This window comes from Oreochromis niloticus, linkage group LG14, assembly GCF_001858045.2.
Source record: "Oreochromis niloticus isolate F11D_XX linkage group LG14, O_niloticus_UMD_NMBU, whole genome shotgun sequence".
Taxonomy (NCBI): Eukaryota; Metazoa; Chordata; class Actinopteri; order Cichliformes; family Cichlidae; genus Oreochromis; species Oreochromis niloticus.
Genome location: NC_031979.2, coordinates 19,760,305 through 19,787,534, shown reverse-complemented (window position 1 = coordinate 19,787,534; position 27,230 = coordinate 19,760,305). Strand labels below are relative to the sequence as shown.

The 27,230-nt window shown below is 43.5% G+C and overlaps 1 protein-coding gene across 2 annotated transcripts; it reads right to left on the bottom strand.

The window, feature by feature from the left end:
• Positions 1-887: 887 nt before the first annotated feature.
• Positions 888-26,420, bottom strand: mettl16 (methyltransferase 16, N6-methyladenosine). 2 transcript variants are annotated; one of them, XM_005463729.4, is made up of 10 exons: positions 26,295-26,420; positions 25,902-26,038; positions 14,807-14,994; positions 13,725-13,865; positions 12,411-12,526; positions 12,074-12,216; positions 9,073-9,142; positions 7,484-7,573; positions 2,623-2,796; positions 888-2,527 (listed from the first exon to the last, which is right to left on the bottom strand). In XM_005463729.4, exons 2-10 carry the CDS (start codon positions 26,027-26,029, stop codon positions 1,907-1,909), a joined length of 1,671 nt encoding a protein of 556 aa, XP_005463786.1. In that variant the 5' UTR covers positions 26,030-26,038; positions 26,295-26,420; the 3' UTR covers positions 888-1,906. The 2 variants fall into 2 exon arrangements, with proteins under 2 accessions (XP_005463786.1, XP_005463785.1); XM_005463728.4 differs by having other exon boundaries at positions 26,245-26,405.
• Positions 26,421-27,230: the final 810 nt, after the last annotated feature.

Sequence of the window (27,230 nt, the reverse complement as noted above, 5' to 3'; positions counted from 1 at the left end):
TAGTAGATAAATAATCAAGTAGCAGAAAACCTCCCGCTTTTTTCACTGTAGAAATATGTGTGGTTTTGTTTATTTTTTAGAGTGGGTTCACTGGACATTTTTGTGATGTTACCAGAATTTTACACATTTGTTTACACATAAAATTTAAGCCCAGAGAATCGTGTTGCAAGGTTTCTTTATCATGCAGGAAAAACTGAGAAATACTGTTGAAACTTCACTTGGTTTTTTGTTGTTTTTTAAATTAAGATATCTCAAAGATTAAATGTGTATTTAAACTAGTTGACACTGAAAGTAACGGGAGTTTCACTGGTCCATCCCACTAAAGATACGGCTATAAAAAGAGCTTGTCATCCCTGCACTAATCAGTGTTATTACTGAAGCCGTATCTGTAGTTGTTAAACAATAAAACCATAGAGAAGTAGCACATTGTGGCTTATCTGATTAATGTAAGGCCACAGCTCAGTTTCACTTTCATCACTGACTGCTATTATGTCAGGATAAGGATTAATGACAATACACTTCCCTCTGACTCTATGGTGATTTTGTCCACCCAAATGTGCTTTTTTATAGTAAAGAGGGAAAGAAAAAGCAATAAATTCAACTATTTTAGTGGCTGGAGGCAGCAAAGTAAATGCTGGACTTATAATTAACTAGTGTTCGAAAAGATTAGTCATTTCAGGTCTTTTTGATTTATTAGTGTAATAATTCCTGTCACACCACCAATATCCAGACTGATTTATAAGCCTTCAAGGTTTGGAGAAAAGGGAAACGTCATCTTTATGACAGCAACATAAATAACAGTGAGAGAGTTACTGGAAGTTTTTTAAGCATATTAAAAATCTTTAAAGATGTTGTATCAGTAGACTAAAAACAAAAGAACAAAAATGCCAGCTTCTAATGTTGTTGCCCTTTATTCAGCAGATATCACATGACTCATGCATCGCCAGAGTCAAAGTCCGGCCATGACCGCAGGACACGTCGTATGAGCAGGAACCGCGTTTCTGCTTATGACAACAGAAAATGTGCACATACGTACACGTGGCCCTGCATATTTTGGGAATGTTTTCCTGTTATTCACTTGATGCTGTTGAGGAAGTCAGCCGGGTACAGCAGAGTAATAATACCAAAGGCTCTCCAGGAAAGACCGAGGGGCTCCAGGAACTTCCTGAATGACACGGTCTGTGGGTCTATTTAAAACAGTCGTGCCAGACTGGAGCGATCATGAGTCTAAAATACAATCTCTAACAAAGGAACAATTAAAGATCAACGAGTACAATGGATCATAACACACAGGACAAGCTGACGCTGCCCTCTTGTGGATATTTAAAGGTACTCCATAATTAAAGACATTTGAGTAAAAATGCACTATGAGAAAGGGAAAAAAATCTGTATAAAAATGTAAATTTATTCCAAATATCTTTGCAATTTATAACACAATATGCAGTGTAAACCAGAGCTGGGTGATTACATGAGTATATCAGCTATTAGCAAGGCCAAATAAATCATTGGTTGGACTGTTCGGAGTAATTTCCCTGAAGATTCCAGCTCAGTAAAATTAACTTGTAAAGCTCAATTGGTGACTAGCGCTACGATAGAGATTCTTGTCATGTATGATGGTTTGTTTGTTGTATGGTTAATATTAAGCATAGTATATTAATAAGTATATTAATTAAAACAGGTGATTTAGGTTTTTTTTTAACAACAAGCTTGTGTTTTTTCAGCGGGGGGAAAGGAGACTTTTTCCTCTAGAATACAAAATCTTAAAAGTGAATTAAAAGAAACAGCCAATACAGAATTGCCTTCCAGAAGCTATACAAAATAAACTTCCCAACACACAGCCCAACATTAATCATCTCTAAAAAATAAAGCTTTTAATTTCTGAGAAGAAAAGATCTCGACTTGCTAATCAGGACTTTGCGACAGTCTTTAAAAGTGTGTTCTTCAGGTAAGTGCACAGCTGGTTCATCAGGTCTCTGTTCAGACCCTCGACCCAGTGCATCTCGATCACTACATCACTCTGCTCCTGGATCACATTCAGCAGACACTTAAACAGGAAGTGTTTGACAGTGCCGGGGCTCACTGGTTGTTTCGAGGGCGTTTCGCTTGCTGCAGCGGGTGTTTCCTTCAGGTCTGCTTCCTGCCCCGTTTCTGTGCAGGTAGAGGACTCCATGTCCACATCCTCGCCTGTTACTTTTTCTGGGGCCTCTTTTTGTTCCCCGGTCATGCTCTCTGTGACTTCTTTACCCGGCTCGTCTGCAGGCGTGCTTTTGCTCTCAGCGTTCTCGTCCTGGCTGCTGCTGTTTTCTGCGGTGGTCAGTTGGTTTTGGGAGGTCGGGGATGTTTCCGGAGCACCTGCGGTCACGGTGGTTTGTGAAGTGGTTCCGGCGCAGTGTGGCGCCCTGGGGAGCTCTCGCAGCTGACGTTTCTGTTCACGTCTCTTCTGACGCCCGTGGATCCAGGTGTTCTCCACAGCTGTCAGAAAGAGGCTTTGCTCCTCCTTTTTGCAAGGCACACGTTTGTGCAGCACCTGCAGAGCCGCACACGTGAGACAGTTAGGCCAATGCAGTCAAAACTTCAGTGAAATCTATTATAAATAAAACAATGTTCAGTAGTGAAGCTCACCCGCAGCTCAGTGAGCGTCTTCTCGACCAGAACGGTGAGGCTGTCCACAGGGCTGCGGCATGTGCAACCTAAAGCCGAGGCCTTGGCTTGGAGCTCCTTCAGTCCCGCCTCCGGCATCGTGAATGACAGGGGCTTCCGGGCCTTCTCCAGTTTACACTTCTTACTGGGAGGGGACTGAGATCACACAAAGCCAGTCAGACACCGTTAGACAGCAAGCTGTACTGGATATTACTGAGGACAGGGGAACCAGACTTGAGGATACTCAAATCTACACAGTAATAGGAGACTATGAACTGTATGAGTTCAGAGCACAGCTGCCAGCAGGGGGCAGTGTTTACACAGTGTGAGCTGTTTCAAATCCTTTTTGGCAAACTCAGATATCTGTAAAGTCTTCAATCAAGAAGGCACTAATAGCAACGCACTTCTTTCTGCAACTACAGGAAAATGTCATTTAATGAATAGCGCTCAGTCACCTCCAATATTATTGGAGCTCAATATGCAGACAATAACTGTGTTATAACAGCACTGAGGTGGACATGCAAGGAAATATCAGAGGAAATGGACGGACGCATTGCAGACTACAGTTGAGTACAATACAGTCTACATCAGGGGTGTCTCACGTGTGCCTCGAGGGCCGGTGTCCTCCAGGTTTTAGATGTGTCCTTTATCCAACACAACTGATTTAAATGGCTAAATTACCTCATCAATATGTCTTGAAGTTCTCCAGAGGGCTGGTAATGAACTAATCATTTGATTCAGGTGTGATCACCCAGGGTGATATCTGAAACCTGCAGGATACCGGCTCTTGAGGCCTGGAGTTCCCCATCCCTGGTCTGCATATTGTATACCAAACTGGATGTCCAAGTTAAGTAGCTCCGTGTGACTTGTAGTCGGCATAAAATTTTAAAATGATCAACATCTGTGCCACAATCAGACAGTTGATCTTTGAGGAGGAAGACTGACATTTTACTGGATTGAGTCTTTTTCCTTTGGCCTTCAAAGTAGCTGCACTGTCCTGCTACCTGTCAAAAACCAAAATCTGCTGAACACTTCCTCACATTTTGTACTCTTCCTTCCCTACTCTTTAACCTCTCAGATACAATTTTTGCTCATTTTAGGCCTAAAACCATCTCACGGAGAGGGTTGGAGCATTCCCCAGCAGTCGCCCATGAGTGAGAGCCCATTAAAAATACTACATAAATGAGTGGCATGAGTAAAATGATGCAGTTACATCTGTGCATCAAAAACAAATCTAAAGAGGAAAGATAAATGCAGAGTGCCACAAGAGGGCGCTCAAAGCATGCAAGCTGCACCTGAGCCTGCAATAAATCAAACTTAGATTTTTAATTCCCTTTAATGTCATGCTGTAATGGTGATGTAGATCATCACCCAACTGTGTCGGAGTACTGAGGCTCTGCAGCAGTCATACTGCAGCCAACCTGTGATCGATGCACTCACTGCAGGCTGGCTTAAAGCGGGGAGACAGCGGGGGTCTGCGGCAGTAGTGAGGCAGCAGACAGCATGGCCGACTGACCTACAAACAGCAGAGGGAAGGAGCAGAGGGTGACCTTCACTCTGCTGCACTCGTCTGTTGTCAAGTTTCAGTTACTCTGAGTCACTGAAGATTTTTATTGTTGCCTGTGAGTGATGTTTCATCATTTACAGTTCCTCAGAGATAATCTCTGAATTTGCTGCACATTCAAGAAGAAGAGCAGAGTTGGTGCTCACTCCCTGTCTCAATCATCTATTGATTTTTAGTTAAAATGACGGTGCTTTTAGATGCATATTTAGAGGAGATGGACACGTGTAATTAATGGGTTGACAATGGACGCTGCCTTGTCTGGCTGCTGCTTTTATTTCTTATTGTTTGCCTCAGACGTCGCTCCCTCTTTTCTGCATGCTCTGCAGCTCATTGTGCAAGGAAATCAATAAAATCCATCAAGCCAAACCTGTCTGTTCATAACCGAGCATCCTTGACACAGATTCTCGCACACACACACACAAACAGACTTACAAATGAAAGGACACAAAACCCACATGTAGAGTTTACATACACACCTCTCAACTGAATCCCATCCTCCTCTGACTCTGCTGCTCTTTCACTCCATTATTAATCCCACTTACCCACTACAACCTCACTGCATGCCCTTTCTCTCTCTCTCTCTCTCACACTCACACACACACACACACAGCCCTGCCCGATTTTTAAAATTAGACATGGTTAAAACCAACAAGAGCTGTTCTCTTCACATATAATGATGTTCAATCATCCATCTTCACCTCCTGAGTCCATGAACACACACACATTCACATGCACATCACAGAGAAACAAACTGCTGCCAGTCTCACCTGCAGGCAAACTGTAAATCATACTCTGATCACCCCCCTCCTCCCAACCCCCTGATTTCTGTCAGGTCCCCAAACCCCAGCTTGGACTCTGGACTTTCCTGATCCCCCCTCCTCCTCCTCCTGCTACAGGCTTGTATGAGCAACAGTGGGCCTCAGGGCTTAGATAAAGCCTGGCAGTCTTCTCTGTCTACAGGTCCTTTTATTCTGTCGGCCTGTGCTGGATGTGCTTCCTCCTCTTTTGTCTGCATTCAAAAGGTCTTTCTATCTAATGTAGTTTCCTTTCAATTCACTACAACCCCTGCATTTTTTCTCTCTCTGTAATAAGATTGAAACAAAAAATAACAACAGCTCGTATTATTTCATATGTTGAAAACGGTGTGGATTTGTGTGTACTGGTTGGAAAAAACAAATGAGGGAAGGGTTGTCTATGCAATCTTTTGTTGTATCGGACTACAGGAGGAAGACAAAACTCAGTGAAAAACTAAAAAAAAACTGGGATCAAGCTGATGCTCCAATCAAACAGCCATGGCTAGTTTCCAGAGTCAAAAGGATAAATTAGAAAATAACTAAACATTTTAAAAGGGACTCATTACGGTTGATTCCAGCTCCATATTTTTTTTCTTAGTTGAGTAAGACTCTATCCTAGTAGAGTCACTTTGCATAATTCACAGATGAAAATAATCATTTATCTTATACTGGGCCTCAGTTCAGCCTTTCAGTTCCTTCCTTGGTCTGTTTCTAACTTCCTCCTGATTGGCTGAACCTCACAAATAGTAGGTCTGCAAAAAGAAGCGGGGCTGCTTTGCTAAAAAGTCAGTGCTATGTTTCTGAGATGACCATATTAACGATATCTACAGTCAGTGGTATCACACAGAGAGTGTAGAAATCCAGTAGAAGTGTCTGAAGAGGTGGAGGCATCTTCAGGAGAGAGGAGGAATGAAAGTCAGTAGAAACAACACTGAATAGATGTGTGTCACTGATGGTGGGGGAGACAGGTGTAGCCATGAAGCTGCAAGGAGTAGAGATAGTAAAAGTAGATGAATTTAAATACCTGGGATCAACTATTCAGATCAACAAACAGTGCACAGGAGAGGTGAAGAAGGGTGGGGAGGGTGGAGACAAGTCTCGGAGGTAATTTGTGGCAAGAGTAAAAGGAAGGGGTTACAAGATGGCAGTGAGACCTGCTGAGATGTATGCACAAAAAGACAGGAGGCTGAGCTAAAGACTGACCAGAATGGACAGGAATAGTAATGAATACATCAGTGGGACAGCTTAGGTGGAGCAGTGTGGAGACAAAGTTAGACAAGCATGGTTGAGAGGCTTTGGAGATGTGCAGAGGAGGAATAGTGGATATACTAGACAAAGGATGATGAAGATGGAGGAGGTAAAGAGGAAGACCTCAGAGAAGATTCATGGATGTCGAGATTAAGGACATGCACAAGGTTGGTGCGACAGAGGAGGATGTTAGACAGGGTGAGATGGAAGAGGATCACAGTGCAGAAGAGGAAGAGGCTCTCACTGACATCATACAGATCCAAGTGTTTAAAAAACATAAACACGCCTTCTATCTTGTTTTTTAGATTGAAGCTATTTCCAAATGAGAGAACCAAATGAAAATGAAATGCAAAAACAATAAATAAATAAAATTGACCAAAAATCTATTTCTTCCTGGATTTGAAACCTTATGAAGGTTTCCACCACTTCAATAACTGTACTGCAAACATTTCTGGTTACACCAGACATAAATTAAGTCACCGCTGGTAATAATGAGGTTAAGTAGGTCACAGATCCATACATGTCACATATGTTTTAGTCTACATTTAACATTAATGAGCTCTCCCATGCTTATATACATAAACCAGATGACCATAGAAAGGTTCATGCAGGCAGAATTGGGCATTTGACCGTGAACTTCTGCTACGTAACCCCACATGTGCTCGCGGGGCTCTGCCTGTTGATGATTTGGAGCAGTGTGAACATGGAGGATGGTAGATGGAGAAAAATTAGGCCAATCATTCTGCTCAACTGCTTTTTTGCTGAAAAATAGAAACAGAGTCCACCAAACAGCCTCTGCTTCACCTGCATTTATGTGTTTGATTGACCTCATCAGCACTGCAGCATCATTTCCAGATCTCTCTCTGCAATGCTTTCATGTCTGTTTAACTCCAACTCTCACCCTCTTATCCAGACACGCCTGCGGTACAGTGTGCGTGCACAATCCTGCCCTGGCGACTGTTGCCTGGCTACAGCATGTTAGAAATCACATAAACATCTCCCCAGAGGACGGAGTAAGTGCACATAATGGAACAAGGCTGCAGGGAAAGAGGATCCAGTCTGGAGAGGGACAGAGGTGGTGCATTATTGAGGAGAGGGTTTGGAAACATCCAGCAGCAGAGCAAAATGTGCTCCTCAGAGCTGAGCAGGTAACCTGCTTTTATATGTAATCCTGATCCTGGTAATCCTCTGTTACTGACATTTAACAACAACAACAAAAAAATCTGTACAAACTCACCGGAACAACCACGTCGTCATAGAAACTCCAAGCCAGTGCCCACCGCATGGTCCGCCCCTGGCAAAACTCAGTGTGGGTCACTTTAGGCACCTGAGCAAAAACAGAGAGAAGTCTGGAGTTAACAAGTGCACAGCATGAAAACACTGCAGTACTCTGGCGACCAGGCCGTATCTGAGATCATCAAAACAATAAATACATAAAGAAAATACACCACAGAAACTGATCACATGTAAAATATTTGTTGTAAAGAGAAAAACTCCAAGTCACGCAAAATACATCTCTACAAACAAAATTTATGATGGTTCATTTAAACTAAAAATTGAAACTAGATGTGAAAAAAGAAACCTTTTAAAATAAAAATGAGTTTGTGTACCATCGCTGAATTACACTGAATCGCAGGGAGGAGTAACATGATTTTAAATGGATTAAAGAGTGCAGGGGTGAAATCCCCCTTATCGCTTAGGTGAAAATCTGATGATCATTTATGGCTAAATACAGAAAAATCCAAACTTCAAACATTTTCCTACAACCAAGGCTTGTCATTTTATAGCTACACATATCTGTCTCACTATCAGTATTCAGTTATTTTATCCAAATAAAGTCCTTCCCATAGCAGATTCAATATTTATTAAAAAAAACCAAAACACATCATTATAAAAACATTTGGAGTGTCTGTACTGATTGGCAGCTGTGACTGATTGGTGTGTGCAGTATCTTCGATCAAAACTAACAATTTAGGAATTTAGTCTTTCTAGAAACCAGTGACTGAATCTGACAGTGTGATGTTTTGCCAGTGTGACCTCTGGCTCTTATGTCTCTGACAGTATGTGAGAACATAAGGAGGATGTGGGAATCCACTGTGTTGCTGTCAGGGTTTTCTCAGAAAATAGGAGGAAGTCACTTATCTTATATGTCAGAGGTCAGACAGCTCTGAGGGTGAGGTGAGTTTTTATGTGTAACAGAGTCACATTTGCTAAATTAAAAACACAAAGAAAACTGAGGACACGCTGGAGGATGAATCAAGTAATTGGTGATGAAAGCATTAGCATATTAACAAGTGCAGGTTTCTTTTTACACACGCTTCAGAATGAAGCCTTCTTCCTGGATGTTAGCCAACGCTGCACTCACTCTGATGAGCAGCGACACCCTGGAGGAGGGTTGAGGGGTGGCAGGTGCGGGGCGGGGGCCGGGCAGTCTGTGAGATTGGCGCGGTACCGCAGGCCCACAGCAGTCAGGAGTCATGTGCTGGGCTATTAGTCAGGCTAATGACGCTAATCCATGTTAGCTACTGAGAGGCGTGTGATTCAGTCATGCACAGCAAACAGAAATCAGCTCATTCATGGCTCGTTTGTGAGCGTGCTCAGCTGGTGCTGGTGATTGACTCCTTTAAACATCAATACATAGGAGAAAGGTAGCTTGGGCGACGGGGGTGTGGAAAGATTGTTTTAACAAGCCCTGCAAGAAGCATCGTGTCTCTGCATAAACACACTGAGATCAAAGCTGTGCCTGCTTTGTAACTCTCACTGATTACCGTGTTTGCGCTTGTATTCGTGGGTTTCTCTTTGTTCTGGGTCTCGCTGGCTACTCACCCCTTGCTTCCTCAGCTCCTCTTTCAAAGGTGCCAGGCTGCACTTCTTTCCCAACATGCAGCTGTACCACCTGCAGAAAGGAGAATCCATATTAACCAAACTGTATCTGTTGGAGGTGTTAGCGGCCAACAGCCGGGCGTGAACCTTCGAGCACAAATCAAATGAGGAGAGGGGGAGTGCTCAGGGGAGCGACACAAAGCAAAATACGAGAGGCAGAAAAACATCCGGGTGTGAACGGTCCTGCAGCAGAGGAAAAACTGCTTTGAAGTCATCCCGTGGTGGACGCCTGATCAATAATCACTGCTGTGTGATAAAGACGTGAGGTTGGACTTGATCAATGAGCAGCAACATCCAGCTGGGGCAGGCGGAGGAAAGAAACACATCAGGGAGTCAGCCTGGAAGGACGGCTGGTCAATTTCACAGAGGTAGTCAAAACGTGTCTGGATGTTTTTATTAAAACTCATCATCAGGGGTTCATTTTATCGCCTTAGTTCTTAAAAACCAGAGCAGACTGTTGTTCCAAACCAGCAAACTACCAAAACGTCAGGTTTTATAGAGGTGCTCAGATTTGTGGATGATAAGTTAAGCAACTGCAGTTGATAATCTTTACCTGGCTGCTACTTAACCTCTTAATTCCTATGGAAGCAGTAAGGAGGTGCTGAGTTATTCACAGGACTATAAAAACTTCCTACACTGCAACCTGATGCACACCTCACTAGAAATTCAACTTGACGTAGTTGTCGACGCAACTCATACAGATGTTAATCCTGGCAATGCTGTCGTAGGCTACATCGTGGGCTCTAGAGATTTGTTTTACAAATCTCTAAAGACATAAGAAATGTTGGAAAAGTCAATCATTTTCTATCTGTAACAGAGCTCGAAAATTCACCCACTCCTTCATGGACTGCTGTAATCCACACTACTTGGGTCCCAGCCAAAAGTCCATCTCCTATTGCCAACTCATTAACAAACAAACAAACAACAACAAAAAAAGGTCCCAGAATTTCAATAAAAAGACCACTACACTGGCTACCTGTCAGATGTAAAATTTAGTTCATTTTAAAGTTTTATTAATGACTTTTACAGCCTTACATGGCTCCTATCTACATTACAAATACTAGGACAAAACCTCCCTACAAGCAGTTTCTGCCAGGCCTGCGGTGCTATTTTGTTTTCCTCATGTATTTATTACATGTGTTCATCTTATTTGAAAGCTACAAAGAAACCTGTTCAATTTGAAAGCAAAACCTAAAACTGTGAACCTTGAGTTTGACGTTTACTTGGAATAGCGTAATGTTGGCATGGCTCATGGTAGTCACACACAAGAAAAGTATGCATTTAAATTTAATTTTAAAGAGACATTGAAAGGGACATAGTACATGTTTTGATTTCTTTGATCCATTTAAGTGGTGAGTAAAACAAATACACCGCAGATACAAATTCTGGCCACCGTTAAGTTATGTCCGTAGGTTTTGTGACTGGCTCCCCCATTAAGGAGGAGTTCATACAGACATACTATAATGATCATAGAGTTTTATTTAAGATACTAACAATTTGTGAACCATTCAACCATCTCAACATCTTTTAGTCTTACTCTCCTTTTTACTATAATTATTATTATTATTTCATTATAATACAGAAAGCTTTTAATAGACATGTACATAGATGCAGTTTAACATCATTTCCTATAGCTGTGTCAAACCTACCTCCTGACTGTACTTGGCTAAAAAGCTTCTGTAACACCCAAATAAAATTAAATCTGAAACATTATTTAACTTGTGACTGACAATCAGTAAGGACACTGACATGTAATCATGTTAAAGAGGCATGAGGACAGCCAGGGCTGAAGGGGTATTGAGGAGCAGCCCGTCAGCCTCAGGTGACACGATGAAATATTTAACAGCTCTAATATTCACAGATGTTCGCCAATTTTGAGCACAGTGGGGAGCAACGCCCAGGAGAGATCCCCGAATGCACCACCAGCAGCTTCTTCGAGAAGAGCGCAGCTGCATCGGCCTCCACTTTCAGTCTTTTCTCTTCTGAAGCACTGGCACGTGATTACAGTCTTATTACCAGAGACGGTAATTTTCATATCAATGGCGTGATGAATTAGGAGCATTACCTCAAATCTAACCGCACTTTTGGATATGTGGCTGAAAGTTAAACTCGCCTTATCTGACAGTAATTACTCTCTGGTGGAAAGAAAGGAAAGAGGAGCAGAGCGGGGCAATGGGGGCGTCTCAAAGGACCAATCGGAAAAGGCTGGCAGTGTTTCCATGGACACCTGGAGGCTCTGGTGTCCCAGCATGGTTTTGGGAGTGACAGTCGGCTCCGGTTGGTTTGGCCGGAGCCTCAAACCTGCGAAATGAAACCCGGCTCGCTCTGACTTTTAGTGTAACACTGCCACACAAGAGCAACTAGGTGTTAACATCAGTCCCACTCAGAGTGCTCATCTTTCCACTATGCAAACACACACACACACACACACACACACACACACAGCGCTCCGTGTAGCAGGTGTGACACGTCTAATCAGTTTTAATAGCACCACTCTGCAGCTCCCTCTGCCCGGGTCTCGCTCGGCTGCCTCGGTGACAGCCCCGTAACGAGGGAGGGTAAAGCGAGGGCCGCCTGAGACACCCCCACCCATCCATCCGACCCCTCCACCCTCACCCTCCCAAACACAGCTGTTCCCTGTGGGCTCCCGGATACAGCACGGAGTCAGCGTGTGCCAAAATCATTAAAGCAACTGTGGGTGACAGCTCCATCAATGTGCAGCAGCCCATCTGCCCATTTCACCTCTCCGAGTCTCCCCTTCACTGCAGCCATTTAAAGCTCTCCAAGCCTCTCCAGAGCAACTACAAGTGCAGCACTCATCTACATCCACCCGCTAATTTAAATATGTGGCTGTGTTGTAATGACGTTTGTGTTTTTACACACAGATACGTGTGCAACCTTTAAAAAAAAAAAAGAAAAGAAAAAACCAGTCCTCTTTCCTCACCTAAGGCGTTTCTTGAGCTGCAGGCTGTCATGAATGATCCTCTTGACAAACTCCAGTTCTCCGCCCTCTGCCATGATCTCCGTCACCCCGCCCGTGTTCACTGAACTGGGAGGAGGTCGACGCGAGTTCCTGGAGTTTACCCCCTGGCAGCAAGACAGACAGAGATTACAATAAAATCCTATTAGAGCCCTGTTACTATCATGTAAACACACTGTGTTTGGTGCTGGAGCTGCTCCGGTCAGTATACGAGTGCATTTACTGTCAATGAGTCAGAAACCTCAAGTTCAAAGCAGACAACGCTCCAGAATTTAAACTACTTTTAAACTTTAACTTTTACCTTTGCTTCCAGCTGGTTTGCGAAAAAGGGAGGGTTGCACATGCAGAAGTCGTACACCATTTCTGTCTCTTCTTTCAAGGCATCCATCAGTAAAGTCTTCTGAGGAACTTTGACAACTGAGGAAGGCAAAATAAATAAATAAACACTAATGTGAGACAAGTGTTTAAAAGCTGAATAAAATGTATGACTGTCAATACAAAATGGGACTCCTGAGTCACTGTGTGCTGCACTCCTGTCAGCCAGTTCTTGCTGAGCAGAGACAAGTTTAGTTTCTACTCAGGCTAAATACGACACTCTTCCAGCAAGACGTCTCTGTTTTGTCCAGCTAAGTGTCACAAAAAGATATCCTATTTACTACAACAGGAAACGAAGCATTTTCAAGGCAGGATATCGAGATTTTGGCGGGACTTGCTGAAATATTTACACCAACAATCAGTGATCAAATTACACAAAGCAGCCACAGCATTAAAAGCAGGACTGGTGAAAATATGCGTTTCCTGCTGGCACACTCTGGGTGTGCACGGTCTGCAACCTAAACATTGCTGCAAACCATGTACACCTTTCATGGCAGTGGCCTCTCAGAGCAGGACATCAGCACACTGCAAAAATTGCTCAGGAACAGCACAAGCAATACAACAAACCTGCTCTCTCTAAACTCCAGAGGACCTGGTGGAGCATCTGTGGGATCTGCCAGAACAAGCCTGATCTTTGGAGACTGCACCACGCAACCTACATAAGCTTCTTAATTTTTGGCTGGTCAGAGCCGCTATGGCAGCATCATCTGCATTCATAAACGATCATCGGTGGACGCACGGAAAGTCTCTGCGTCGATATTCACCAGCTTCACCAGAAGCCCCCAAAAAACTACCCACTGGCCCTGCAAACCTCATCAGCTAACAAACCAATCTGTTTCCAGGCTGTATCAGACCCACAGACAGAAGGTGAAATCCAAGGTGTTCAGAATTACCTTTGATGATATCTGATGTTTAAACTTTTTCATCATTATCACATGAATTATGGCCAGAAAAGTGGGATCATCCTTCATCCAGCTGAACATTTGTGCAAAATGGTTTGTTTTTTTATTTCCAGTGTCACACTGACCTGACGTGACCAGTAGCTTGTGGTGGCTAATGGTAGCTGACTTCTTCCTGCTCTCATATTAATCTACTTCTTAGTAATCACAGTATCCTAAAATTCATCCTCAGTGCTGCAGCTCACATGTAAAACATCATCTCTAGTGAGACAGTGTATGAGAGTTCCAGCGTCTAATATCTGAAGATGAAGTCACCTTCACATTGAGTGGACCAAACGTACCTTTGACCAGGTCGGACAGGTTGTTCTGCTCCACGTTTTTGGTAGCATAGTCAAAGCAGATGTCGTCCACCTCTGTGGCGAGGAAGTACCAGCCATTCATTGTGGCTCCCAGTAAGGGGTAGATACAGGACGCCCCAGTGCCTGATGAAACACACACACACACACACACATTACTGGCAGCCTGACAGTGATGTATGTGTTCACAATGATGACTGATCATAGCTGTCACTGAACAATATGAAAATGTGCCGCAGTGTTTTTGTTGTCTTGAAGGAAGGAGGTCCCAAAGTGTGACATGATGCGTTTCTAAAGAATTATCTTAGACTTGGTGGACATAATGGTCAATAAATGTCAAATCCAGCAGCTATTATTAAATTATTCCCATCTAACAAGGACCAAAGCCACATAATTCAGTCGAGATGGCCTCGGTTAGAAAAGGAAACACCCAGTGGTGATCCATCAGCGAGCAGACAGCTTCAGTGGGCTCACATAAAGGTTCGGGGTCACCAATCAGTGACCTGAGGAACTACAGAGGAGCAGCACACCTGCAGGAAAACACATTTAAAGTCAGACCTTGTTTTCTCTGAGCGACAGAATGAAAAACAAGTAGTGACGTCTGACTGGGGATCAGGCTGACGAGTGCTGGGAAAACTGGGAATGACTGGGCTCATTTGCTGGAAGCACCAACTGACATTTCAGGTGCTGTGCCGAGCGGCGAGCCACATCAAGAAAAACCCAGAGCAGCGGCATTAACATTTAAATCCCCCCCGTCTGTGGTTATTAATGTTTAAGGATGTGCTGCTGGGGTTTGCTGCAGCATTTAAAGGAAAAGCACGTTCACTTTACACAGATGTACAGGTACCGGTGAGACCTGAAGCACGTGCATTAGAGTGAAGTCTGACACACTGCGTCAGTGCAGATGACCTTATATTTTGAGTCTGACAGTGAGTGATGGAAGTGCAAATGACCATGTTTGAACTAAGTTAAATGCCTGATTTCTCGTCTTATAAACCAATCAAAGCAGTTTAACTAGACTATCACATCACAAGTGTGCTGAAGGTGACTGAAACTGGTGGCCGTACCGATGTCGATGCCCCTGCGCGGCTGCTTCTGGCCGTCAATGAGGTCCTCCACCCAGTGGATGTAGTTGAGGCGCAGGGGGACGGTGGGTATGAGTCGCTCCAGAGGGATCTCGATGGTCAAACCAAAGTCCTCCTTTAACAGGGTGCAGGTCAGCGCTCGCACCGCCTCCGGCTCTTTGAAATTCACTCTGAAGAAAATCAGAAATGCGACTAAATGAGCAAAACGTTTCAAACTCAGAGCAGCTGTGGGAACCGGACTTTATCTGATATACGTCATCTTTTGCTAGGTGGTGAAATCTGCATCTGTCTACATCGAGAACACACAAAACGAGCAAGAGACAGATGTTTTAGACACCAGTTAAGTCATGAGTGTGAATAACTGCGACTCCTGCTGATCACAGCTGAACAACGAGGGTGAAGTCTGATGTGTGGAAGTGTGGCTTTGAACGCGGGTGTGCAGTTCGTCAGAAAACTCCTTATTTCAATGAAAACTTTAACAATTTTAAAAAGTTCCAACTACGTCTGAGTGATATATTGTAGTAAGGTTTAAAGGCTTCTTTCTACAGTAGCAGGCGCTGAAAAAACTTTTCTTTCACTCCACCTGAGCTCACGGTTTACAGAGTCGTGGATTAAAGAAAACATCAAAGTAAAACATTTGCGTTGAGGATTTTTTTCCTTTTATAGTTGAGTTACTGGATGAATGGTTTTCGTCCTAACGTTACATCCTGTCTACCCAAGCTGTTTCTATTCACTGTTCAGACCTTCTGTTTGCTAGAACTACCCAACTAGAAAAAAGCCAAAACGACTTGTTTCAATCAGAGAGGGAATGAGAGGAGCCGTACTGATGCTCCGTATCAGATGAAAGATTATTCTAAACTGTGAATCACGCATGGCTAGTGGAAATTAGCTTAACAGGTCCACCTTTCTGCTCTTCACCTTCATTTAATTCTAAATAAATGTGGTTAACTGCTCCTCACCGCCCTCTCCTCAGCATTTGGTGAGTACAGCACTTCCAGTGAGTACCAGTGGGAATGGTGACCGAAAATAAAGCCAAGCTTGAAAGAAACTACAATTTTCCTTTAAGGATAATTTCAATTCAGCTTCTTGCTGATCCTCTCGTTTCACCATGTGGGCCATCTGACAGCAATTTACCAAACTGCTCTTAATACAGCACTTCATTAACCTTCAGCTGCTCCGGCCTCCTGCAGCTCCCTGCACTGAACCGCATTACTTCACGTTATACACACACTCGCGCACGAGAAACAAAAGGGAGATAAGCAGCCCATCAACTCACAATCCCCTGCTGATGACAATGAGTTTCACATTTTCAACACAACTCAGACCTCCCGCTTTTTATTCCCAGTTCTCGGTCCCAGTCGTTCGGCTCACCCGTCTTCTCCTTCTCGGCGTGTTTAATGATTTCAGCTGTCACACAGGCAGGCAGACAAAACGAGTGGGCGAGATAGGTGTAATTAAAGCTTTGCAGAGTTCTTTCGCACCTCGGCAGATGCAATTAGACACATCCTCGCGATGTGAGCGTCTGGCACCTCGCAGTGTCGGTGCGAGCATATTCCAGCAGAAGAAACGCTTCGACTGATGGTGGAAACGGCTCTGCAGCTTCAAAAGCAGGCAGCCGCTGATTGTGTTTTCATTGTCGCCGTTTTCAGGATTCAATTACACATAAACGTCTTCACATTAAATAAAGAGTCCATCCCAGCTTGGGTTTTTCACAGGTCAGAGGTCAGGAGGATGACTAGAAAACCTCCATGTTTAAGTGTGAGTGAATATCCTGCAAGGTCCTGTGAGTTCTCTGAATGTGCACCGTTTAGTCATCACTAAAGGATTCATTTTAGACTTAAAATACCAGGAGTATGACAGATTTGACAAATCATCATCTTCAGAAAGAGGTACACAGCAGACCTGGACCAAGTTGGGATGCATGGGCATAAAAATAGGTTCTGTGACTCTGACTTGGACCAAGTGTGGGAGGTCTAGTAGCTCCAACACTGAAGCTAAATTAACACACATGCACCATGACAAAACTACATGCTCTGGCTGTGTGCAACTCTTTATTCCAACTAACTGAACTGAACTACAGAGATGAGAGCAGCATAATGTGGCAGTATGGAAGTCTTTTTGACTCCACTGTGTGTGGATCACAAAATAATAACACCATCTATGTTTATTGTGAACCTTTGAGCCTTTATTTCACTTCACATTTCTGTCACTTGCTACATAATCTCCTTTGAAAATGACAGGAAGTGGAAAGCAGTTCTGTTTTCCAGTAGGTAGTATCAACTGGACTTGTGCCTCTTTTCCACCAGTACCATCTCGGCTCAACTTCAAAAACCGAGTCAAGCTGGGTGGTGTGGGTACCAATGGAAAAGAAGCAACAGGAGAGCAAGAGCCAATGAGGCCCAACTTTTGAACTTAAGCGTATATTTACTGCTGATTTAGTGACTGTTATATACAGTGTATATTATTGTATAACTTGTACAGCACTTTGATCAACTGTGGTCATTTATAGAACCTTTGACTCGACACCATCAAAGGTGGCAGAGTGGCAAAATAGGAACGTGACAAGTCAAAAAAGAGTGAATCTCGGACAGGCGTTCATTCTATGTACAGTTCTCCAGGAGTGCGTTTAAAGGTCAATTTTACTCAGGAAGGCTCCTAACTGAGGGAAGTGACCGAACTATAAGAGCCTTAATAAAAAGCTCTTCAAGGGGTCTAAACACTGAGGAAAAGTCCTTCAGTTTATCCTTTATTACCTCCCTTAGCAGAGAACACGCAAAACTATCAAAGAGGTGAAGATGCATTTATCATTTCATGGTTTTTAATTTTCACTAACAACTTGTTAAACCCACAGCTGAACTATGAACATCACACTGCCCTACTAAAATCAGCTTCCTTTAGGTGCTTCTTTTCCTCCTCGTTTCCTGTCGTTTCTTTGCTGTCAGGGGTCTAATAAAAGCAGAAAATGCATCTTATTTCACTTCTCACTGAACTCTGCATCTTCATTCAGGTGGCAGCAAAGACAAAACACCCCAGATGAGGCGCAATGCACCCACACAGCCCCACATCAATCTTAGTCAGTGTCTCTACACCTAATGAACACACAAGGTTAATGGTCCAGTTGTGAACAGCTGTTGACCTCTCACAGAAAGCCAACACCTGCTTCTTCTGAGGATCTGCAACACGGCTGCAGAAGACCAACCAGTGAAGAAATCTGCACTTTAAAAACAGCCCCAGTTAATTAGGGTGAAGTGATAAATCAGCATAACGCTCGCACGTTCCCAAAATGAAAGCCGGCTTCTCTCGTCTGTCCAGCGCGCAGAGATTCTGCCCCCTTTTCATTTCTCCTCTGAGGCATCATTAGATAAGGATCAATATTCAGAGAGGGAGCCAGCCCTCTATTTTTAGCTCTTTATATGTGTGTGTGCAATGCAGACCGATCACTCCCATCAGCAGCACTGCAAATGCCACATCTCCATGGCAACCCCACCTACTGAACAGATGAGGAGAGCACGCAAATCCGGCCACGCTGGAGCAATGGCTGATGCCAGAAGCAGCGTGAGCGTGCCCGCGATTTACAGGTTCACCGTTGCGTGCCTACGCCGTTAACGTGGTCGACGGGATGCGACGTGGGACAAATCTGAGCGTAGAAGTTGTGACGAGAAGAGTAGACGATGTATAAAACAGCACCAGGAGGACCGATGAGGAGTCTAGTTGTGTTTTGGTTACAGTTGACTTGACTGAGGCGGAGAGTAGGTGGAGAAAGAAAGACAATTTAAGTGCTGAAGGGCAGTAAAGTTCTTGGCTCAGGTCAGAATGTGGAGGTGAGAAGGCGTTTAGTGCTGAGACAGACAGCAAGCTCCATGATCAGCATTAAAGCACACACACACACACACACACACACACACACACACACACACACACACACGTGACCTTCACGGTGCTTCAATCTGAGTGCACTGGGACATATTTTGTGCTGATTAGCAGCAACTTCTCTCACGTCATGAGTTTTTTCTTCTTTTTTTTTGAGTCCTCACAAGAGCAGCAATAAGAGCGTCACAAGAAGCTCACCGTGAATTTAAAGATAACCTGCTTCTGAGCACATTGTGTTCCACTTTGCAATTCTGCAGATAGTCTGATCTGAAAAAATGCATGTAACACTTATGTTTAGCTGAGAACATCTAGAGGAAGGTGAGTGGAAGGAAGGAGTTTAGGTGCCTTTGTCTCTCAAGATCAAAAGTGGAAAAAAATTAAAGCAACTCAAAATATCAGACAAGCCTAACACGCCGTCGTTAGAGTTATATACACTTCTGTAGAAACTGTATATGAAAGATGGATGTAGTCCATGAGCCCTAAACCACTGGTTTGAGGACTCAAGTTCAGCACTTAGGCTGGAGCATGAAGTGACCACATTTGGACGACAGAGTGAAGCACTAACATGGCCATCATGCTCGCCGTTTCCTAACAAAAAAAAAATACAAATTTGGCGCCGTACTGCACTTTGGTGTTGTTTTAACCTTTCGATTTCTGTAACATGTCGTTTTTTTGCTTCTCCAAAAGTGCCATACAGCAAGCATACACTAATCAGGAATAACATTCTGACTACCTGTGGCAGTTCCCTATTTTGCTGTCAAAACGGCCCTGACTCATCGAGGTATTTACTCCACTAGACCCCTGAAGATGTGCTGTGGTATCCAGCACCAAGATGTCAGCAACAGATCCTTTAAGTTCTATAAGTTCCACGGTGGGGCTTCCATGGATCATACTTGCTGGTCCAGCGCATCCCACATATGCTTGACTGGACTGAGATCTCGGAATTTGGAGGCCAAGTCAACACCTCCCCTCATTTTTGTTTTAGTGGCAGAATGCATTATCCTGTTGAAAGAGGCCACAGCCATCAGGGAGTACCGTTTCCATGACAGGGTGTACATCGTCTGCAACAATGCTTAGATAGGTGGTGTGTGTCAACGTAACATCCACATGAATGACAGGACCCAAGGTTTCCCAGCAGAACATTGCCCAAATTATCACCCTGCCTCTGCCGGCTCGCCTTCTTTCCATAGTGCATCCTGATTCCAGGTGTTCTCCAGGTAATTGATGCACACATGATGTAAAAGAAAACACGATTCATGAGATCAGGCCACCTTCTTCCATTGCTCTGTGGTCCAGTTCTGATGCTCAGGTGCCCACTGTTGGGAGCTTTCAGCAATGGACAGGGGTCAGCACCCTGACTGGTCTGCAACCATGCAGCCCCATATGGAACAAACTGCGAGGTCTCTGTGTTCTGATACCTTCCTATCAGAACCAGCAGCAACTTTTTTGGCAATATGAACTACAGCAGCTCATCTGTTCAACTGGCCTTCGCTCCCCATGTGCATTATTAAGCGTGTAATGGCACTATCACTGGTTCAGCATTGTTCCTTCCTTGAGCAACTGTTGATAGATAATGCAGACCGGGACCACCCAACAAGAGCTGCAGTTTGGGCTCTGACACATCCCCAAGCCACAATTTGGCCCTTGTCAGACATGCTCAAATCTTTACTCTTGTTCATTTTTCCTTCATCTAACATCAACTTTGAGGACGAAATGTTGATTTGCTCCCTAGTAAATCAATAATTTCTTACCAAAAAGTGGTTAGTTTCCTTTTCGTATCCCTGATCAGACACTAAAATGAGCGGTACAGGAGCCGCTCTGCTGCAAGATCCATGTAAGGTTACATTTATCAATTTGCAATGATCAGAGCTGTTAATTATCCGTTCATTTCCAACCCCCATTTCAGGAATCTGTTAAATAATACATCTTTGAACAAAACTGGTGTGAAAATTGAACATTTTTTAAATTAAATCTCACCCAAGCTGCTGAATTTTTAATAACCATTCACGCCTCCTAATCCCACCCCTCTATCTGCCTGATCAGAACCCCCCTTCTCCTATCAAAATCTGGAAAAAGCCCCAAAACATTTAAAATATTTTGGGGTTTATCTTCTCCTCACTTCACTTCCAATCAATTCCATCAAATTCCTGCTGCCTCTGGTCTGAGCTCTCCTCTCTGCCCGCTGCTATCAGTCTGCTCCACTGACGATCCCTTAATGAGGGGAGGCATATCTCCCCGGAGGATTGAGTGAGTGTCTCCCCAAGATTACCCTCATCCCCCAACTCGGTGCTTAAATACTTAAAAACCCAGAAGATGAATTCATTGAAAAGTACAAAACCGCACTAATCCCTCCGCTGATGGAGCGACAGGCTGACGGGGAGGAAGAGCCAAATTCCTGCAGACGGCTAACCAGAAATCCAGAATCTCTCCTGTCGTCACACGTTTCAAGCTGTCTTAAAGATGGGCTAAACTTGTCAGCGACTCCTACAGAAATTTTAGGTGTCGGGCAGAAGAGAAACAAAATATCAGATTTTTATTTCATTTAAAAATCACAGGACATCTTTAATCCCCAACAACATGGCCATGAGGCAAGTCTAAATGACTAAAACATTGTTCACGTGCATCTGTTTACAAAGAAACCCCATCTTCAGCCGTCTCCCATCCACTGCAGGGACTCACCCAACAGTGGGGCACGCGAAACCGCCAAGGTCTCGCACATCTGCTCGGCTTTAACCAAAGGCTCAGTTCACCTCCAACAGGCTCCGTCCAGCCAGCAGTGCAAACGCCTCTGAAGTGAAACATTTACTTCTGTGTGAAACTTGTGGAAAATATTATTTTAGCCATAATCCTGCAGGCCTAGTTATAACTCCATAATTCTTCTGCTTATATCCCATTAACAGCAATGCCTAATGAACATCAGTGTGCCACAGACGCCACCTCATTGCAGCTCGTCACAGTTTCATGACCAAATAATTCTCGCTGCTCTCAGACGTTTACTCTCTTAAGTCCAAATTACCAATGGTGCACGCCAACATGCTAATCTAATGATGCGTGTCCACACGACGCATCATTTCGACACACTCCACTCGCTGTTTAATAGCACATCTCGTCAAATTTAGACCTTCCTTTCAGTCTGCTTGCGTTTATACCCCACTACTGCATCTAATTATGAATAATTAGACGTCTCTCTCTCCTTCCAACCCATCCCTGCTTAAGGTTCTGTTGGAGGTTTCTTCCTGTTGAAAGTTTTTTCTGTGCCACTGTCGCCAACACCTTACTCATCTGGGTTCATGAAATTTTGGAGGAATTTCATGCTAATCTTTACCCTATAATACAAAGCACCTTGAGCCAACTGTTCTTAATCAGTTAAACAGTGTGACTTTCACATATTATATATTAATATCTGATATTCATGACACCTGAAGTGAAAAACTTCAAGCCTTTCCTTGTTTTCCTGATGGTTGCTGCTTACAGCTCATAAAAATTAGAAATCCAGCACTGCAAACAATGAGATCATATAATTTAGAATTTGAAAAAAATAATATATAACACAGTTTAAACAGAGTGCATCCCTTCTTCTAGCTCTGTGTGCACAACTGCAATCACGAGTAAGACTGCTGACTTGACGATTATCGACACGAGAAGGGTGAACCACAGCAGGTCATTACTGAGAAGGCTGGCTGTTCACCGAGTGACGTATCCAAGCATATTGATGATGACTGGAGAGGAAAAATGAGGTAGGATCCATTGATTCAAGAATATTACAACACTAAACACAATCATCAAGTAGCCACTGATTTTTTTATAGACTGACTTGTATGACTGAGCCATTAGTTTGCGGTGATTAGGTGGTATCTTATTTTATCAAGCTAAGTGTGTTTAGTGTCAGTTGAGCCGATTTAATGCAAGTTTTCTCTCCTCATATTATCTCAGGATGGTGGTGCTTGAGATGAGCCCTCTTTTTCAAAGGCGAGCAGAGGGCCGTCTGTTTTTTAAATTCAAGCGACCAGTTCTTCATGTGTGTGTCCGCTCACATCGGGTCTTGTCACAAAAATCTCACACGTAAGCAGGAGAAGCTGTCGCATCCCCCGATTGTCCAGATATGATTTTCATGCCGAGCGTCAAGCTCGAACACCGCCGCCTCATTGTTTGTCATCTGTCCGTCTGTCAGGGAACCGCAGACTGATAATTAACACCTGTCACACACGGACATCAAGTCGGGTTTTACAGTGTGCCCACACACGCTCGGTCCGCTACAGACGGCACACACCAACATGTTCGCAGCCACAGACAGATGTTCGGACTCACTGCAGTGACACTGCGTCCGCATTCATCTGTGCTACCTGTTCAACACAAAGGAGAAGTCCAACAATGACTGGCAGCTCTCACACTCGCCATCACTCAAACGTTAGTCATGTTTTATTCTATATCTCAACTAAAAGAACAAAACCTATGGTAACATATTTATCTGCTCTAAAGTTTAGTAATCAACCTCTTAAAAGGGGGAGTAAATTCACTCCTCTCAAAATGAAATTCTTCCAATTAGTGGAGAAACAAGCCGCAAGGCTTTATAAAAATCCTGTCAACAGACACACCTATGGTATCAATGTGAAAATCCTATATCGCTGTATTCACAAGATTGACAACGTGTAAGAGTTATCGGTTTTAGTTAACAGCCATGCTCGTTGTAGTGAAACACTGTGACAGTTGGTGTTAAAACGGTTTCAGTAAACTGTGGCACACAAATAAAATCACCTCCAACTTATCAACCCAAAAATCTAATAACGTTTCCCACAAGTCTACATTTTCACTCCACGCGTGCTCTCATAATTAGAAATAAAAGCAGAAGCCCAGACATTTACTTTGATCTGTTTTGCATTCGTATTTATTAAATATCAAAGGCAGCAATTCGCTGGAATTGAGTGCATCACAGTGAGCACTGAAGGGCAAACGCTGGATGGAAACCACAGAATGAAGCGCGCACACAGCAGAAACGAGACAGGAAAATCAGAGATGGAGAGCTGCAATCATGAGCTCATACTGTTTGACGTCAACACCACCAATCCCACCAAACATACCCTTCCTTTGTTCTCCAGCCTGGACTTTTTCTACATTTCTCAGCAGCTCGATCTCACCGAGCAACACACACACACACACACACACACACACACACACACACAAAATCTGTGCCCAGTTGGAGGAAAACACAGGAAGCTTGCCGGCCTTCTTTGATTGGCACACTAACCTATTTCGAGCTAAATTGTGGGTCTGGTTGAAACCACTCGTACATACACAGAGGACAGAGTGAAGAGGAAGAAAATTTTTGATGTTGGGCCCATTAATCGTTTGTCCAGGTTTCCTCCTGCTGCTGCCAGGAGCTGAATGAGCGTTAACCAGCAGAGCGAGTCAGCTGGGTCATGAGAGGAGCTGAATGTGTTCCTCAGGGCTTCAATTAGTGCGAACTAGGTAGGTACCATACAGCTGTGGTCAGAGGTTCACATTCAGCTTGAATGTCGTGGTAATTTGGGGGTTTTAATGATTTCTTTGAATTGCAGCATTTGTCTTTAAAGATTTTACAAAACAAGAATTTGGTGCACAAGTTTGGATTATTTGATTTTGTCTAATCCATGCAGGGTTAGAGGATTCATACAAGCTCAAATATATTCATACACTCCTGTTAATATTTAGTTTAATGTCCCTTGCAAACTTGCACCTTAGCCAGACCCTTTTGGTAGCCATCAACAAGCTGTTGGTGTAATTCTGGCTGGATATTTGACCACGCTTCTTGGTAAAAGAAGTTCATTTAAAATATGCTGGTTTCTTGATTTTTAAGACTAGTCCACAAATTTTCAAAAGGGTTGATGTCGGGACTTTGGGAAGGCCATTAAAGAAGCTTAATGTTAGCCTCCTTTAACCATCCCAAAATCAGTTTGGGATCATTGTCCTGTTGGATCACTGAGCTGTGTCCAAGTTGAAGAGATTTGAGGTTTTCCTCCTCCTTCATTATTCCACTTTGTTTAATATATCAGCACCACTGCCAGCAAATCAGCCCGGGAGCATGATGCTACCATCACCGTGCTTCACAGTGTGTACAGTGTTCTCTGATTTGAACGCCTCACATTTAATTCTTTTTTTTGGTTTATTTAGTCGCATTTTTTCCTTTTTTAATTGGCTAGTGGAGCAGTGAAGATAGAGAAAACAGAGAGGGGGAAGACAAACAGCAAACATGTTGCAAACAGCTCAATCTTTGTCTCATTTAAAGACCATAAAACTTTGCGATGCTGGTGTTCCTGCAGTTTCCAGTTCATTGCAGTTTGAGCCTTAATGGTTCCTGGGTTGTTCCTGTTTGAACTGATGATCTCGCAGTTGTTTAGAAATGCCTCCAAGAGATGTTCCCAGGGTTGTTTTTTTTAATATAATCCTTATAAAATAATATATTTGGTAGAATACAACAGTCACTGTTATAAAACTGGGGGGTTTCCTGCATATGGGTACAGCAGCAGCGGTTTGACTGTCAGAAGGATCGATTCCTGGCGGCTCTGGTTCAGCAAGATGCATCCATCAGAGTGTGTGAATGTTAGATAAAGCACCTGAGCACAGATAAAACCGCTGCATGAATGTGTGTGAGACTGGGTGAATGACACTTGGCAATATATAAGTACCAGCCCATATAAAAATCTTCGGTGCCAACTGAAGCGAAAATCACCAGGACTCTGATAAAAATATTTATAGCCCTATGTGGGGTTTAATTTACTCAACATTAAATCTTTTTTTGTTGTTGTTAACAAAGCAGCCCAAAATCTTGTTTTGTAAGGCGTTAACTGCACTCGGACCAGTTGGCTTGTTTTAAATCAGGAAATCTCTGAAATAAGGAGGAGAAATCCAACGAGAGGAGAAATCTCGGGCCAACAGACCCAGAGGATGTCTGGGTACGCTGGAAGGGTAGTAAAGGAGAAAGAAAAGGAGAAAGGAAGGCAGCAAGGAGACAACTGACTCTTCAGACATCAGCCTCAAGATGCAAAGATGCATCACACTGTTTGTTTTAATTTTCCAGTGAGGTGCACAATCTGGAAGTACTGCATGTAAATGTGTGTAATTATGAAAGAAAGTATAGCGGAGATCATTAGTGCCACGATCACACACACACACACACACACACACACACACACACACACACACAGAGCAGAGGACAGTCTCAGGTACTTACATAGGTTTTCCCGTGAGGCTTGTGTGCACGTGCTGCTGGAAGTCTGGATATTTGGATGCCAGGTAAGCGAAGTCAGGTGGTTTGTCCTTGTAACGGTTCCGAGGATGCATGGACTTATTCAGAGCCATTATTGAGCCCTGATGGTGGACATGAAGTGACATCAACAGTGCTGAACTTTCCATTTCGGATCACTGACATCGGCAGTGTAAACAGCAACACTAAGGCTGCGCGCACACACACAGACTCGGACTCACAGCAGTAAAAGTTGATGTTAGAAAAACAAATGTCTGACATTTTTAAAGGAGCACAAACAGACGGGGTTAGCGTAGCTGCCCCTGCTTACCGTCACACAGCTCAGCCTGTAGCTGCTAATATTTCCTGACCTTCGCTTACTTTTTAAAGCGGAGAAAAACACTCCACAGATCACGTTGCACAAACGTTTTCCCACTTTCTGCAGCTCACTTCCTGGATGCCGGCGACGTCACATATTCACGTCGCTGCGCGTTGACGTCACCAAAAAAGTGTTTAGCTTTGAGCCTCTACCAGGAAAAGTCCTTTGTCTGTTTGCGTTTTTTTAAAGGAGTAATTTCTCATTTCAGTTTTACATTCCATACATTTAAATTTAATCAAAAACAAATATAAAAATAGTTAAAATAATCCTGTTTTAGCGTTTTCATTATGTTCTGTCCTGAGCCCTGGTCTGTTTTACTGTTTACTGTGTACCGTTTTGCCCGGTTGCTCCTTACCAACGTGCACATACACCTGTCATTTTATTAGTAATTATAATAGTACTAATTATATTTGTAACTGGACTTTGTTTCATATTGACATGACAGTTTCACACACTTGCTGAGATAATCAGTAGGTAGAAAAGCCTTATACAGGAGTACAGAGTGCCTGAAAGGCCTTTGCCTTTTTACACACACACACTTTTTACTCACACACTTTGTCGGTTGCACTATTGGATTGGGATGCAGATGCCATCTGAGTATAGAGAACGAGTCTAGGATGATTTGAACTTTGCAACATGGCATATTATCCTGCTATAAGCAGACATCAGAAGATGGGCACACTGTAGGTACACATGGTCAGCAACAATACTCAGACAGGCTGCCGTGTTTAAACAATGCTCACCTTGTAGTAAGGGGCCCAAAGTGTACCAAGAAAACATCCCTAACACCATTACACCATTACCAACCTGAACTACGAAGCAGGATTGCACTATTTGAATCCATGGAGGATCAGACCTGTTCCCGTCTGAGCCCACCTTCAGACCAGACAATGTTTTCCAGTCTTCTGTTGTCAAATTCTGGTAAGACTGTGCAAATT

Excerpts from the sequence above, each read along its gene's own strand:
- mettl16 (XM_005463729.4), bottom strand. The coding sequence starts at position 26,029 with ATGGCTCTGAATAAGTCCATGCATCCTCGGAACCGTTACAAGGACAAA. Across the intron at positions 12,527-13,724 it reads CCTGTCCGACCTGGTCAAAG|TTGTCAAAGTTCCTCAGAAG; the intron begins GTACGTTTGGTC and ends TGCCTTCCTCAG. Across the intron at positions 7,574-9,072 it reads AGGAGCTGAGGAAGCAAGGG|GTGCCTAAAGTGACCCACAC; the intron begins GTGAGTAGCCAG and ends GTTTTTGCTCAG.